Below are 11,411 nucleotides of genomic sequence, written 5' to 3' on the forward strand. Positions count from 1 at the left end.
TAAAGCACAAGCACTTTTCTCTTTTCAAACTTTTATTAGTTGCATTTATGCGTCTGCGATGGTGACCTCCACCTCCACACCAGGCTCGATGCTGATGGAAGTGATCTGCTTGACGATCTCGGAGGGGCTGTGCAGATCGATCAGGCGCTTGTGGATGCGCATCTGGAAGCGATCCCAGGTCTTGGATCCCTCACCGCAAGGAGTCTTCCTGGTTGTGATGCGCAGAGTCTAAAGCCGGGAAACACAAGAGTCAGTCATTCACCAGAATCCTAACGAGGGATTTTTGGATATTAAGAGCATACCAAATTAAAATACTCAGAAGTGGCTGAACTGTCTAAAGCCGTAAAGATACTAATGAAACTTGACATTAGGTATAATAAACATTAGGGTAAGGGACCACAAATAACTTTGATGTAGGTTTCGTTTATGCAGCAGGTATGGTTTCCATTTCCTGTTTCTCAAATTGTTTTAGAACTACATGAAGCACTAATCCCGAGCCCCCGAAATGCACTTCCTGGCATCTTTTCTGTCCATGTGCCTTGAGGGGTCTCGTCAAAACTACCTTTGCTGGGACAGTTAGAATGACAAATATAATCCACAGCTGCATATGCAGGACAGTTATCAGCCTATTTAGAACTAGTGTCAGAAGACTGGGGCTGATTAAACAGAAATGGACAGAAATAGAAGAGTCAAGGTCAGTTTTGTGGTGTGAAGTAGTAATACAAACATCAACGAATAAGAGAATAGGAGTACAAGTGTATCGTCCAGGTTTCCAATAATACAAAGGATACACGTTCAGGGTGTCTGATCAACGTCAAGTTAAAAACGAAACCCATTGGAGGCAGCCCAATCATTTCAGTGTTTCCCCAACACACAATGCAAAAGGCACTTGGCAAACTCACCTTGGTTGGCATCCGCACCGGCCCCTTGACCTTCAGGTTCTTCTCCTTGGCACCACGGATGAGGTCAGCACACACTAGTGAGGGGAGGAACAAATAAGTGGACTTGTGCACAAGTGATTTGAATTTCAAGGAGAAAAATGAAGCAGTATGGCTCAGAATAGCGTATGAATGAATCATTGTTTATCATTCTTAAGGGTCATCCTCATAGCCAGAACCTGAATTTCTACACCTACCATTTAACAGAACTACACATTTAACTATGCAGGACAAGGGCTTATTTTAGACTACTCAGGTAACAAAATGTGCTCCTTATAACCTGATCAACTAATTGTAGATTTGCTTTCCTCAAACGACATTTAAAGCAGGCATGGCCACTTGGCTTACCCTTCTCCAGAGACTTGACATTGCGGCTGGTCAGAGTGATCCTGATGCGATGGATGGCAACCTCAGCATCCACAGGGGCCTTGCCGGTGTCCTTAAATGCCTGCAAAACGGAACATGAAGCCGGATGAAGAAGCGCACACAAACCAGCCTGATTTTCACTTATTTAAAGTTATGCCTTGGGAGGTGCGAGATGACTCCATACTGGCGGATTAAATACAACTTGTGTTCGGTAAAGTATTTCTGCATCAGGGATAAAACAAATCCTGTATGTATACATTATATATACATACATACACACTAATATATATATATAGTACTAGATGTCTCGATTATTACAATCATACATGCCATTTCTGTTCGCAGTGTAGCTAACATTACTTAATACACACTTAACCTTCTCTAAATCCGATATAAATACGTTTTCCTCTTCCAATCGCTTGCACCGATTTTCACCCTCTACATACATTTAAGAGCGAATTCATCCGATCCTCTCCTGCAGCACAGGGACTGTCCTGAGGCGGGCAGCGGCTGCACTCAACACGTGTATTGACGCAGGCCTCGGTCACATCTCCGCACGGAAACAGAAACCACACCACACGGGTCTTTAGACAGGACAATTAGACACCCAAACGCAAGCAAGCTTACCATGTTTCAATGTTCCTGACCGACTTATTCGTGTAACAAAAATTCAGGCGAACAGCGGTGAGCCAGGAAGCAAAATGCTGTAACTCTCGTCACTGGAGCTGGTTGAAAGGACGGAACTGCGGCCCGCGATGCCTTTTATATGGAACATACGGGTCCTGTGCGACCTCTGACCCTAAGCAAATTGAACCAATTAGATCGCAGTGACGTATGACAGTCTCTCATCCCAGAGTTCAAACCACATCTGAATGTGATCGTTGTAATGATTGGAAATCTGGATTCTTATTCAAACCATGTAATTTATGTGACCAAAACATGTCACACATAGTGATAATGAATGATCATTTTAAAAGGTAAACACTACTGCGATACTACCAGGTTTTCCAGTGTTGTTCTACTCTGATGCAGGAAGCCCATTTTATAGTTCAAATACTGATAGCATGATGCATATACATACGTTTAGTTACCCCCATAAAACAATGAAAGGAATAATACAATATCTAATTTATCGTATTTTAAAATATATGTTTCATCCCCCCAATGATCAGCAAACACTATTCTGTGGGGATGCTTCTCTAGCGCCATCTGTTGGAAAGTGTAATGGTTACAAGCGACTCATGGGTCTATTCTGTACTGGGAAAAACAAACTGGAGAGATTGTGACAAACCACCAGCAGCGCTACTATTGCCTAGTAATGAATTATTTGAAACAGTTACCACTTACACTTTGGAATGATTCATGCTGTGGCGAGACCAGAAATTAGGCAAAACCCAAGAAAAAACCCTAATAAAAAATGCACAATAATAAAAAAAAATACATGAATTTATTTAAACACATTTCATCTAAATTATTATCTTCTAAAACAGGATTAACAAAAAGCAATACATAAAAATGACTAAAATCCCCAAATCCCCACTGCCCACAGTTAAAGAAGATGCCAACTGATTGCATTTTATTTAGTCTTTAATGTGTCCTGCACGATTTCGATTTGACCTATTAGCTCCTTGGCACTGGGCCTCTCGCCTGGGTTTTTGTGCCAGCACATGCACAGCACAGCCTTGCAAGTGTGTCCCACAGGAGACCCATTAAACACCCGCCCCGTCACCGCAGGGCGCAGATCATACGCGACCACGGCATACAGCACAGGCTGCCGATCGCCGCTGTACGGCTGCTCCCCGGTGATCAGCTGCCAAAAGGTGATGGCAAAGGAGTAAATGTCCGCCTTCAAGGTTGCAGTCTCCCCTCTGAGCAGCTCGGGTGCCCTGTGGGTGTATGTGCCGCCCAGGTGACAACCGCGATGACTGGCTGACCTCACGCCTTTGCATCTTTCCAGTTTCTGGGAGCAGCCGAAGTCGGCGATCTTGCACACGTCTCCCCCGGCGAGCAGCACGTTGGCCGGCTTCAGGTCCAGATGCGCGATGCAGTGCGAGTGGAGGAAATGCAAACCCTGGGCGATGTCCTTGCAGTACTTGACACGGGTCTCCATGTCCAGAGGCTCCGAGCTGCCATAAATGAGCTGCTGCAAGGTGGTGGTGCCCGTGTACTCCATGATGATGGTGCCGATGTTGTCCCGGTTCTCCAGGTTGTCGGGGATGCAGGTGGTCGCCGCCACGACCCGGACGATGTTGTCGTGCTTTAAATGCGCCGCGTTGAGCTCGGACCAGAAGCTGTGTTTTGAAGCCAGCTTGTTCTTGGTGCATTTCTTAACCTTCTTCACCGCCACCGTCTTCCCATAGTACGAGCCCTTGTAGACCGAGCCGAACCCGCCCGAGCCGATGGGCTGGAGCAGCTGCAGCTCCGGCCAGTTGATGACGCAGGACCAGAGCTTCAGCACGCTGCGGGGCTTGAAGCCTTGCGCCGGCACAGCCCAGTCCTTGCCGGGCCTCTCCAGCGGGCTGCTGCACGGCCCCAGGTTCACAGATGGGTAAAACTCTCTCGGCAACAAGCGAGTGACTGGTATCGGAGAAGGCATCGCTGTTTAGACCAAAGCAAAGCAAAACCAGTATGTGGCACTGGCTCGGCTCAGCACCTGGCGGAGCTCAATTAAAGGGCGCTGCTATTCCGCCAATCGGAAGAGGCTCGGTCTCCACCTCCTGCAACACAGTGCTGCCTCACATGTATCAGCACACTTGCAATCCATTATTTGTAATTGAAAAACAAATCTTAATTAGGAGGTTGCCTAGTGTGTGTTTTTTATTCTTAGTGTTGTTATTATTGCAAAGTATATTGTAAAACAGAAAACATCACATTGTTTTGCACTACCAAGTCGGGGCTTTATTATTATGTCACACATCGCGTTATTTGGTTTAATAAACACTTTGGTTGTTTACAGAGACCACACTTCAAACAGATTTGAATGCACAGACTAGGTGAGGCATGCAAAAACACACACCCTTGTTAAAATGTGAATTGATCACTTTTTGACACCTGCAACACTGCTCAAATTGCGAAGTCTGCGCGAAAAGAGAAACCCGATCACACCGGGTCATTCACTGCTGCCATCCCTCCTCCAGTCACTGCTGCCCATGCATAGGCTACACCAGGCAGATGACGGTCGGATCCTTTGTCAGTGTTTTCTGCCTTTGGCTCTCTGCTACAACTAAGACACACAATGAGGCATTCAATACAATCCTTGGGATGAAGAGTATGGTCTGATCCACTACTCTACTTTGTAACTAGATCCCCTGATCCAGACACGCAGCTCAGCCATCAGGTCAGAGGTAAATTGGTGGCAATATACACCTGCTAATGTCTCTCACAATGGAATTTGTTGTATATCTCAGTATCTGTTGGTCTAATCCTACCTCCATAAAACAGATCCACCCCTACCTCTGTTGTGGGTCAGATCTATGTGCTTCTGCTTGGTAACCTTCATCCAAGGACAATGCTTTCCCCAACAAACAGTGGAGTCTTAGGATAATTAGGCATATTTGTCACACACACAAAAACTGTTAATTTGTTTCACCCTCTGAAATATTATGTCCACTGTCATCTCAGCACTTCGGTGTTAGTAGAAGTAAGGACTGAATATCAGATGTCTAATTCATGGTATTTATAACCGACTAACACAAATAAATGACTAATGTTCTTGTGGATTAATTATTTTTTACCAGATGACTACTTTGTTAACTACACCCCAGGACTTTACATACTTTTGTATTGGTATTGCTGAAAGCACATTGCATGTTTTAAACTATTAGATGTGCATTTCTCTTGGTATCATGTTTAATGTTTTGTATAACAGACACCTTAATTTTTTACTGTGATAAAAAAATACAAACTTCTCTGGTGTACTGTATGCCAATTAAATTAACTTTAAAATCCTATGATTTATTTGAGGCACGCTTTTGTGTGTTAGTGGTAAAATGAAAGTATTTTACAAAACCACATGACAAAACCTAAAAGCATTAGCAACAACCCAGACGTTTTGGAAATATATAATCCTCTAACTCGTATAAACAGAAGCAGCTGCAATGAAATGCAAAACCTCCAAATTCAGACTTTGTTACAAAAAACATTTCCATAATAACAATTTATATATGATTAATATTAGTAATATTAATAGCTGATAGTTTTAGTTTGATATATTCAGTGATTCATTTATTTGAATAAGTATTGTTTAAACATAAGTATTAAACATAAGAATACGTATTATCTACTTATTTATACAGATACCTCCTCTGAAAAGATTGAGCACTGCTTTGGCCATAAGAAATGTACATATTCCACTTAAGGCATAGGGTGTGTAAACATTAATTGCATCTCCATAGACTGTTAATGTCAATGATTATGAATATGTAACAAATACATACCATAATAATTTTTGCAGGAGTATTTTGTAGAAAGTCCTAATTTAACTTCTATTGTTTAATTGATCTGATCAACACATACAATATTTTTCAATACATTGCAAAAACCTCTTCTACAAAATATAGTACACTTCTATCCAAAAATAATTCTGACATGTTTTCCAATATGTTGCTTAAACCTGTGTAAACAATTCTTAACAAGTTACCAATTAGTGATCTAGACTCAGGTGGAGTTAATATTGCATCAGACACTCCTTCATTAAGTACAGCCTCCTCCTGAATGAACGGAGGTCTGAAAACCAGCACGATCAGCTGCCTTCAGAGACCTTGATTAGCACTAGTCTTGCACTACTCTACCTAAAATAACGCTGGGTAGTCCAAGACTAGTGCTAATCTGAGTATGTGAAACCAGCTCTATATGCATTTTTAATGGCAAACCCAATTAAGATCAGCAATTTGTTTTAAAAAGGTCTCATGAAGTAAATAGTTCAATTGAAGGGTCTGATTAGCACACCTGCTCAGGGGGAATGAACACCAGAAGACTAGGCTCTGGAAACGGTGCAAAACCATTGTATACATTTTAAATGACAGATGTTTTGTTTTGATGGGTTCTCACTCGTCAGGACAGACTCTCTTGGCTGTGGCTTTTAGTTTGATGGAATGATAACATCTAAATGTATTTAAACATTTATTTCATGCACTTTAAAACTGCATATTACATTTCTTGGTAACCTTCCCACTGGCAAAAGTATGTAAGATTGTGTGATTCAAAAGTTTGTCAAAGCAGGTAATATGTAGGCTTCAAGAGAATGAATCTGAATAAATAAATAAAAAAATAAAAAACATTTTGAATAAAGAATATTTTATGCAGTGTGTGTATGTTTTGGTGGGGGGGGCTGCAATTTCACTGTTAATTTCTGAAGCCCTTGAACTTCACATAATCACACTTGGAAAGAATCACCCCTTACACATCCTAACCCTCTTGGTTTGTGGTTATCATCAAATTATGGGTTTCTACTGCCTTCACACTTAATCAGCATGGATCCTAAACATTATGTCAATTTTTAAATCTCATTATTTATCAAGTATTAAACTCTGGGATTTATTTTTATTTTTTTTATGAATAGCTGCAACTTGTTATCTTACCTCTTATCATATCAAATAAAGCAAAGCACTGTCATATGTAAGATTTTGGGCTGTAAGTATAAATTAAATTATTGTATAATAGGAGTAATACCATTGTTCTTGTACAGTTCTGAAATTACTTCGGGAATGTGAAAACAAATTCACCAGATTACCGTGTAGTTGATCTTTTAATTTGTTTTTCCACTTTGATTTAAAACTTTTTATAACATGCTTTTGTCTTCCATTGTGCAAATTTGGAGTCATGAATCAATCATAAATTAGAATCATTAGAATACAAAAGTATAATTTAAGAAGCTATATAAAAGTTTGATTCATTTAAATTTTGAATCACAAATGTAACGTATTTCAGTTGTTTTTAAACGAGTATGTCTGATATGAGTTGTATTTGAGGCGATATGTAATTACATTCTGATTGTTTTATATAGTTTTAATATTTCAACTGTAGACGAGAAGAGGTACAATCTTCTGAATTTTGTTTTAATACTATCTTATACACTATACATGCATGCTATATACAAATTGGCATGTTGATTTATTTATTCCTTTATTTTGTGTATTAATGCTTTCCTTAAATATAGGTAAACCTGACTACTTTAACAATGTGAAACCCATGGGCATGAGTGACATTTAATAGATACACAATACATTTACTGATCTGTATGTTTTTGTCAACAAGCACATATTTAACACTTGATGATAACATATCTATAGATACCCATCTGTATATATTTAAAATTTCAATTATCAAATGTTTTTAGTTTAACAATCTCCACTGCCATCTTTATTGCACAAGAAATAAAACACTTAGTATCAGTTACTGCTGTAATACACTTATGACAATTTTTGCAGGTTGATAATGTGTGATTACCTTCAATAGAAACTGAATTTTAGTTGCAGCTTACAGTGTCCCCCCCAATAAATCAATTTCCTTTAACTTGCTGGATAGAATACATGTACTGTAAAGACAATGATCTCTATCAGTTTTCAGGGTCTTGAAAGATTAGTTCTGTAATGAGTAGAATATGAAAGCAGTGAAAAGGAACATCAGTACTAACAACCTTTTTCTATCCTACAAATGCAAAAAACATTTAATTTTTACAGTCTGATATCAGCTGTGCTTTATACAAATAAAATTATCCACTTTTCTGTTAAAGTTTGGAAAAAAACCCATTAAAAAGTAAAACCAAAGATTACTAACAAATCTTTAAAAACAGGATCAGATTCATTGCTAACGCTCTCCTAAATCAATGGTTTAGCCATCCTTTTTCCTTATCCTGTATAACGGAATAAAGAAATGACACCGTATGCACTTACATATGTGTACACACACACACACACGTACACGCACACATACACACACAGCGGTTTTGTTTTGTTTTTGAAATAGTAAGATTTCACTTCTACACATTCACTAAATCCTTCTTGTATATTTATTTAAACATTTCATATACTGTATATACAGTGAGAACGCTGTAGGCTGTAAAAATCTGCAGCTCTATTGTTTAATAGCAGCAAAGTACTATAAAAAAACAACAAAAACATGTTATTCACCAGACAATAAATAATCTGTCTTTGGATGATGTAAATGTTAGGCCGTTGATGAAAAGCTGCAGCGTTATAATGTAATTTCTATTTTACACAGCTTATACACAAATATATATGAATTCTTTTGTCTATATTTGTACAAATACAACAGTAGTTTGTAAAATACATTTTTAAGTACAATATACATGATTAGCAACACAAGTTCATTATCACAGGATGGCATTACTGAAATGTGATGAACAAAATCGCAGCTGGAATGCAGTTCCCCTCTTAACAAATCAACTCCTCCATTTCTCTCTCAGTTCTTTCAAGCCCCAGAGAGGGTGCTCTTCTGCATCTTCTTGACATTTCCATTCAATAACCTTTAAGGAGTTCTTCAGCACAATAATCCCAACTCATTCCCTCCCGAAAACGCCATTCAGCAGGGAATCCACTTATAGACACCCAGCATATTGAGGGGTATGCACATACTTCCATTGAAGTGCACATGAATACATTGCGATATTACAGATAAGTCCATAAAATACTACAGAAGTCACAGTACAAAAATATACAATACAACTAAGCACAATCTCTGTCCATTCAGCTTAATTTGATACTTTGTAAAAATAATAATAAAAACGTTCTGAATGAGAAATAGAGGTCTGTAGCACCACAAGGAGCATTTTGAAGTATACATTAGCAGCTTGATCCAATACCAAAATATTGCAGGAGTGTTTCTTAGATACACATTCAATATGGTTCACTTGTACCACTGACGTTCATACTGAAAGTTTACATGAATTGCTAAAGGTCTGTGCATCTCACAAGAGGCTCCCAGGACTTCAAAAAGCCACTTCCTTCTAAAATGTATGATGTATTATATATTGAAACAAAGAACCTAGATCATTCAATACAAATATACTGCAGAAAGTAGGGTGATATTATTCAATATATGTTGTTCATATATTATTTGATTGAGGAATTCTCTGAAAATGTAAAGAAGGTTGAGAAGGTGTTTTCAACACATATGACAAAGTCTATATTTATAGAACTGTCCCGGTACTGTGAAGTAATTAACAATTTCCTGAAAAGAGTAAAACACTGATTTTAATGTAGCATATGGAATGTCTATTCCTAGTTAGAACAACAGGAAAAAAACATGGTTCGCCAAAACAAGATTAAGTGGAGCAATGCCACTGGAAACTGTATTTTTACCAAACTTTGGTACTTCCAAGTAAACTCAGATTTGAAACTTCAGGACAAAACATATTCAGATATGCAACACCACATTAAAAAATAGGCTTTAATATTTAAAAAATGTGATTGAATGTCACTTATTCCTGGTTTTGGCAAATGTGTTTGTTGAAATAAATCCTGCAGGTTACAAATGAATCAATGAATGTACAAAGCAGGAAATGCTTAAATAAGTATAATAGCAACCCTACAATTGTTTTTCATCTTTAAATGGCTTTACAGGAGTAAAAAGTTATTGTGATTAAAACCTTCTGCATACATTTGTAAAGCCCCAAGTGAGAGACACAGAAGTTTTGTGCAAGTAAAGCAAAATGACACTTTGATAGTAAAAACACTGTAAAAACTGTACCTGTAAAAAAAAAAAAAAAAAAAAAAAACCTTTTTTAGCATTTTATATACAACTGTTAACATTCTAAAGAGCTAAATACAACAATTCTAATGGCACATAACATGTTTATATATATTTTTTATTTTAAAAAAAATGCCAATGAGAGATTTAACTCCTAAAGGCATGTGATATCAGAAAGTGCTATAATTTAAATATGCCGTATATAGAGGCTTACCAAGCATTTTTGTAAAACCACATACTCTAGATACACTTATAGCACATTTAAAACCCATTTTCAAACAACTGAAAAAACATTGAGTAAAACATTCATTCATCTTTCTAAAACTAGATGTGGCTCATTATATATATGTATATATGTACGTGTGTGCATAAAAAGTAAAAACACACTAATTTACATACGCAGGGTATTAAAATAACAATTAAATCGGGATATTATTTCTAAAAGGGACGAAAAGGAATGCAACAGTTGTATATGCGCTGTACAGAGCATGATGGGCTCAATTATTGTATACTGACTCCAGGGGGAGGATAGTGTTTTGATTGACTAGATTATCAGTAATGACTGGATGGTGCATGGTTTTAGAAATCCACATGGATAATGGTGATATGATAGTGATACTACAGGCTTTGTTGCCATCCAATACTGCATGAAAATAAATTGTAATTAGCTTGTAAAGATGATTGACATAGACAGCACCTAGAATACACAGCCTTAAGGATACAAATGTGGATTATATTTCTCCCTTAGTGAAATGTTTCATATACATTTTGTCTTTTTCTAAATAATGGCCCAGCTCACAGCATGTGTGCAGGGATACGTGCATCTGCATGTCTTTGTTTATTCTTACACATATGCACATACTACAAATGTGACTTTCCCTCTCAAAACCAGGCACTTCAAGGCTTCAATCAATGGTATTTAGTTTTACAAAAAAAAATGAAATTTACCATGGCAAACACTGCCTGTATCTGTATTACATTTGAAAATATGGCCTAAAGTAATTTTCCAGTCCAATTTTACTAGAGCCAAATTATTTAAAGTAATAACATCAAAAAGCCTGCTTTCAAATACACACACACACACAAACACACACGTAAATGTATATATATGATAAATTATGGTTGCAATCTGTTCAACATAAAAAAATAAATTCACTGTATATGGTCAATCCTAAAAGAGAAAAATAAAAATAAAAACCAAAACAAACAAGCAAAACCTTGCCTTTGCCAACTTCCTGAATTTGATAAAAAGCTAAAGGCACAGACTGATTGTTTAGACCGGTGCCACTGCACTAAAAGTGAATGAGGTTCAGAGTTGTGTGTGAGGTCCTTCTTTGCAGATTATCTGCAAACCCTTCTCCCTTTATATGTAGTGAAGACACTGGCAAATGGCATTAA

The 11,411-nt window shown here is 37.9% G+C and overlaps 2 protein-coding genes and 1 non-coding gene across 3 annotated transcripts; all 3 read right to left on the reverse strand.

The window, feature by feature from the left end:
* Nucleotides 1–14: 14 nt before the first annotated feature.
* rps20 (ribosomal protein S20) lies at nucleotides 15–2,089 on the reverse strand. The gene is made up of 4 exons (XM_066719865.1): nucleotides 1,932–2,089; nucleotides 1,287–1,386; nucleotides 903–976; nucleotides 15–228 (listed from the first exon to the last, which is right to left on the reverse strand). The coding sequence occupies exons 1-4, from the start codon at nucleotides 1,932–1,934 to the stop codon at nucleotides 46–48; spliced, it is 360 nt and encodes a 119-aa protein (XP_066575962.1). The 5' UTR covers nucleotides 1,935–2,089; the 3' UTR covers nucleotides 15–45.
* LOC136713428 (small nucleolar RNA U54) lies at nucleotides 1,048–1,113 on the reverse strand. The gene has a single exon (XR_010804954.1). It is a non-coding gene; the product is annotated as a small nucleolar RNA U54 (small nucleolar RNA).
* A 170-nt stretch (nucleotides 2,090–2,259) lies between the features above and the next one.
* Nucleotides 2,260–3,959, reverse strand: mos (v-mos Moloney murine sarcoma viral oncogene homolog). The gene has a single exon (XM_066719855.1). The coding sequence runs from the start codon at nucleotides 3,898–3,900 to the stop codon at nucleotides 2,881–2,883; it is 1,020 nt and encodes a 339-aa protein (XP_066575952.1). The 5' UTR covers nucleotides 3,901–3,959; the 3' UTR covers nucleotides 2,260–2,880.
* Between the last annotated feature and the right edge of the window lie 7,452 nt (nucleotides 3,960–11,411).

The sequence above is a fragment of the Amia ocellicauda genome, chromosome 2 (genome assembly GCF_036373705.1).
Source record: "Amia ocellicauda isolate fAmiCal2 chromosome 2, fAmiCal2.hap1, whole genome shotgun sequence".
In the NCBI taxonomy this organism is placed as follows: Eukaryota; Metazoa; Chordata; class Actinopteri; order Amiiformes; family Amiidae; genus Amia; species Amia ocellicauda.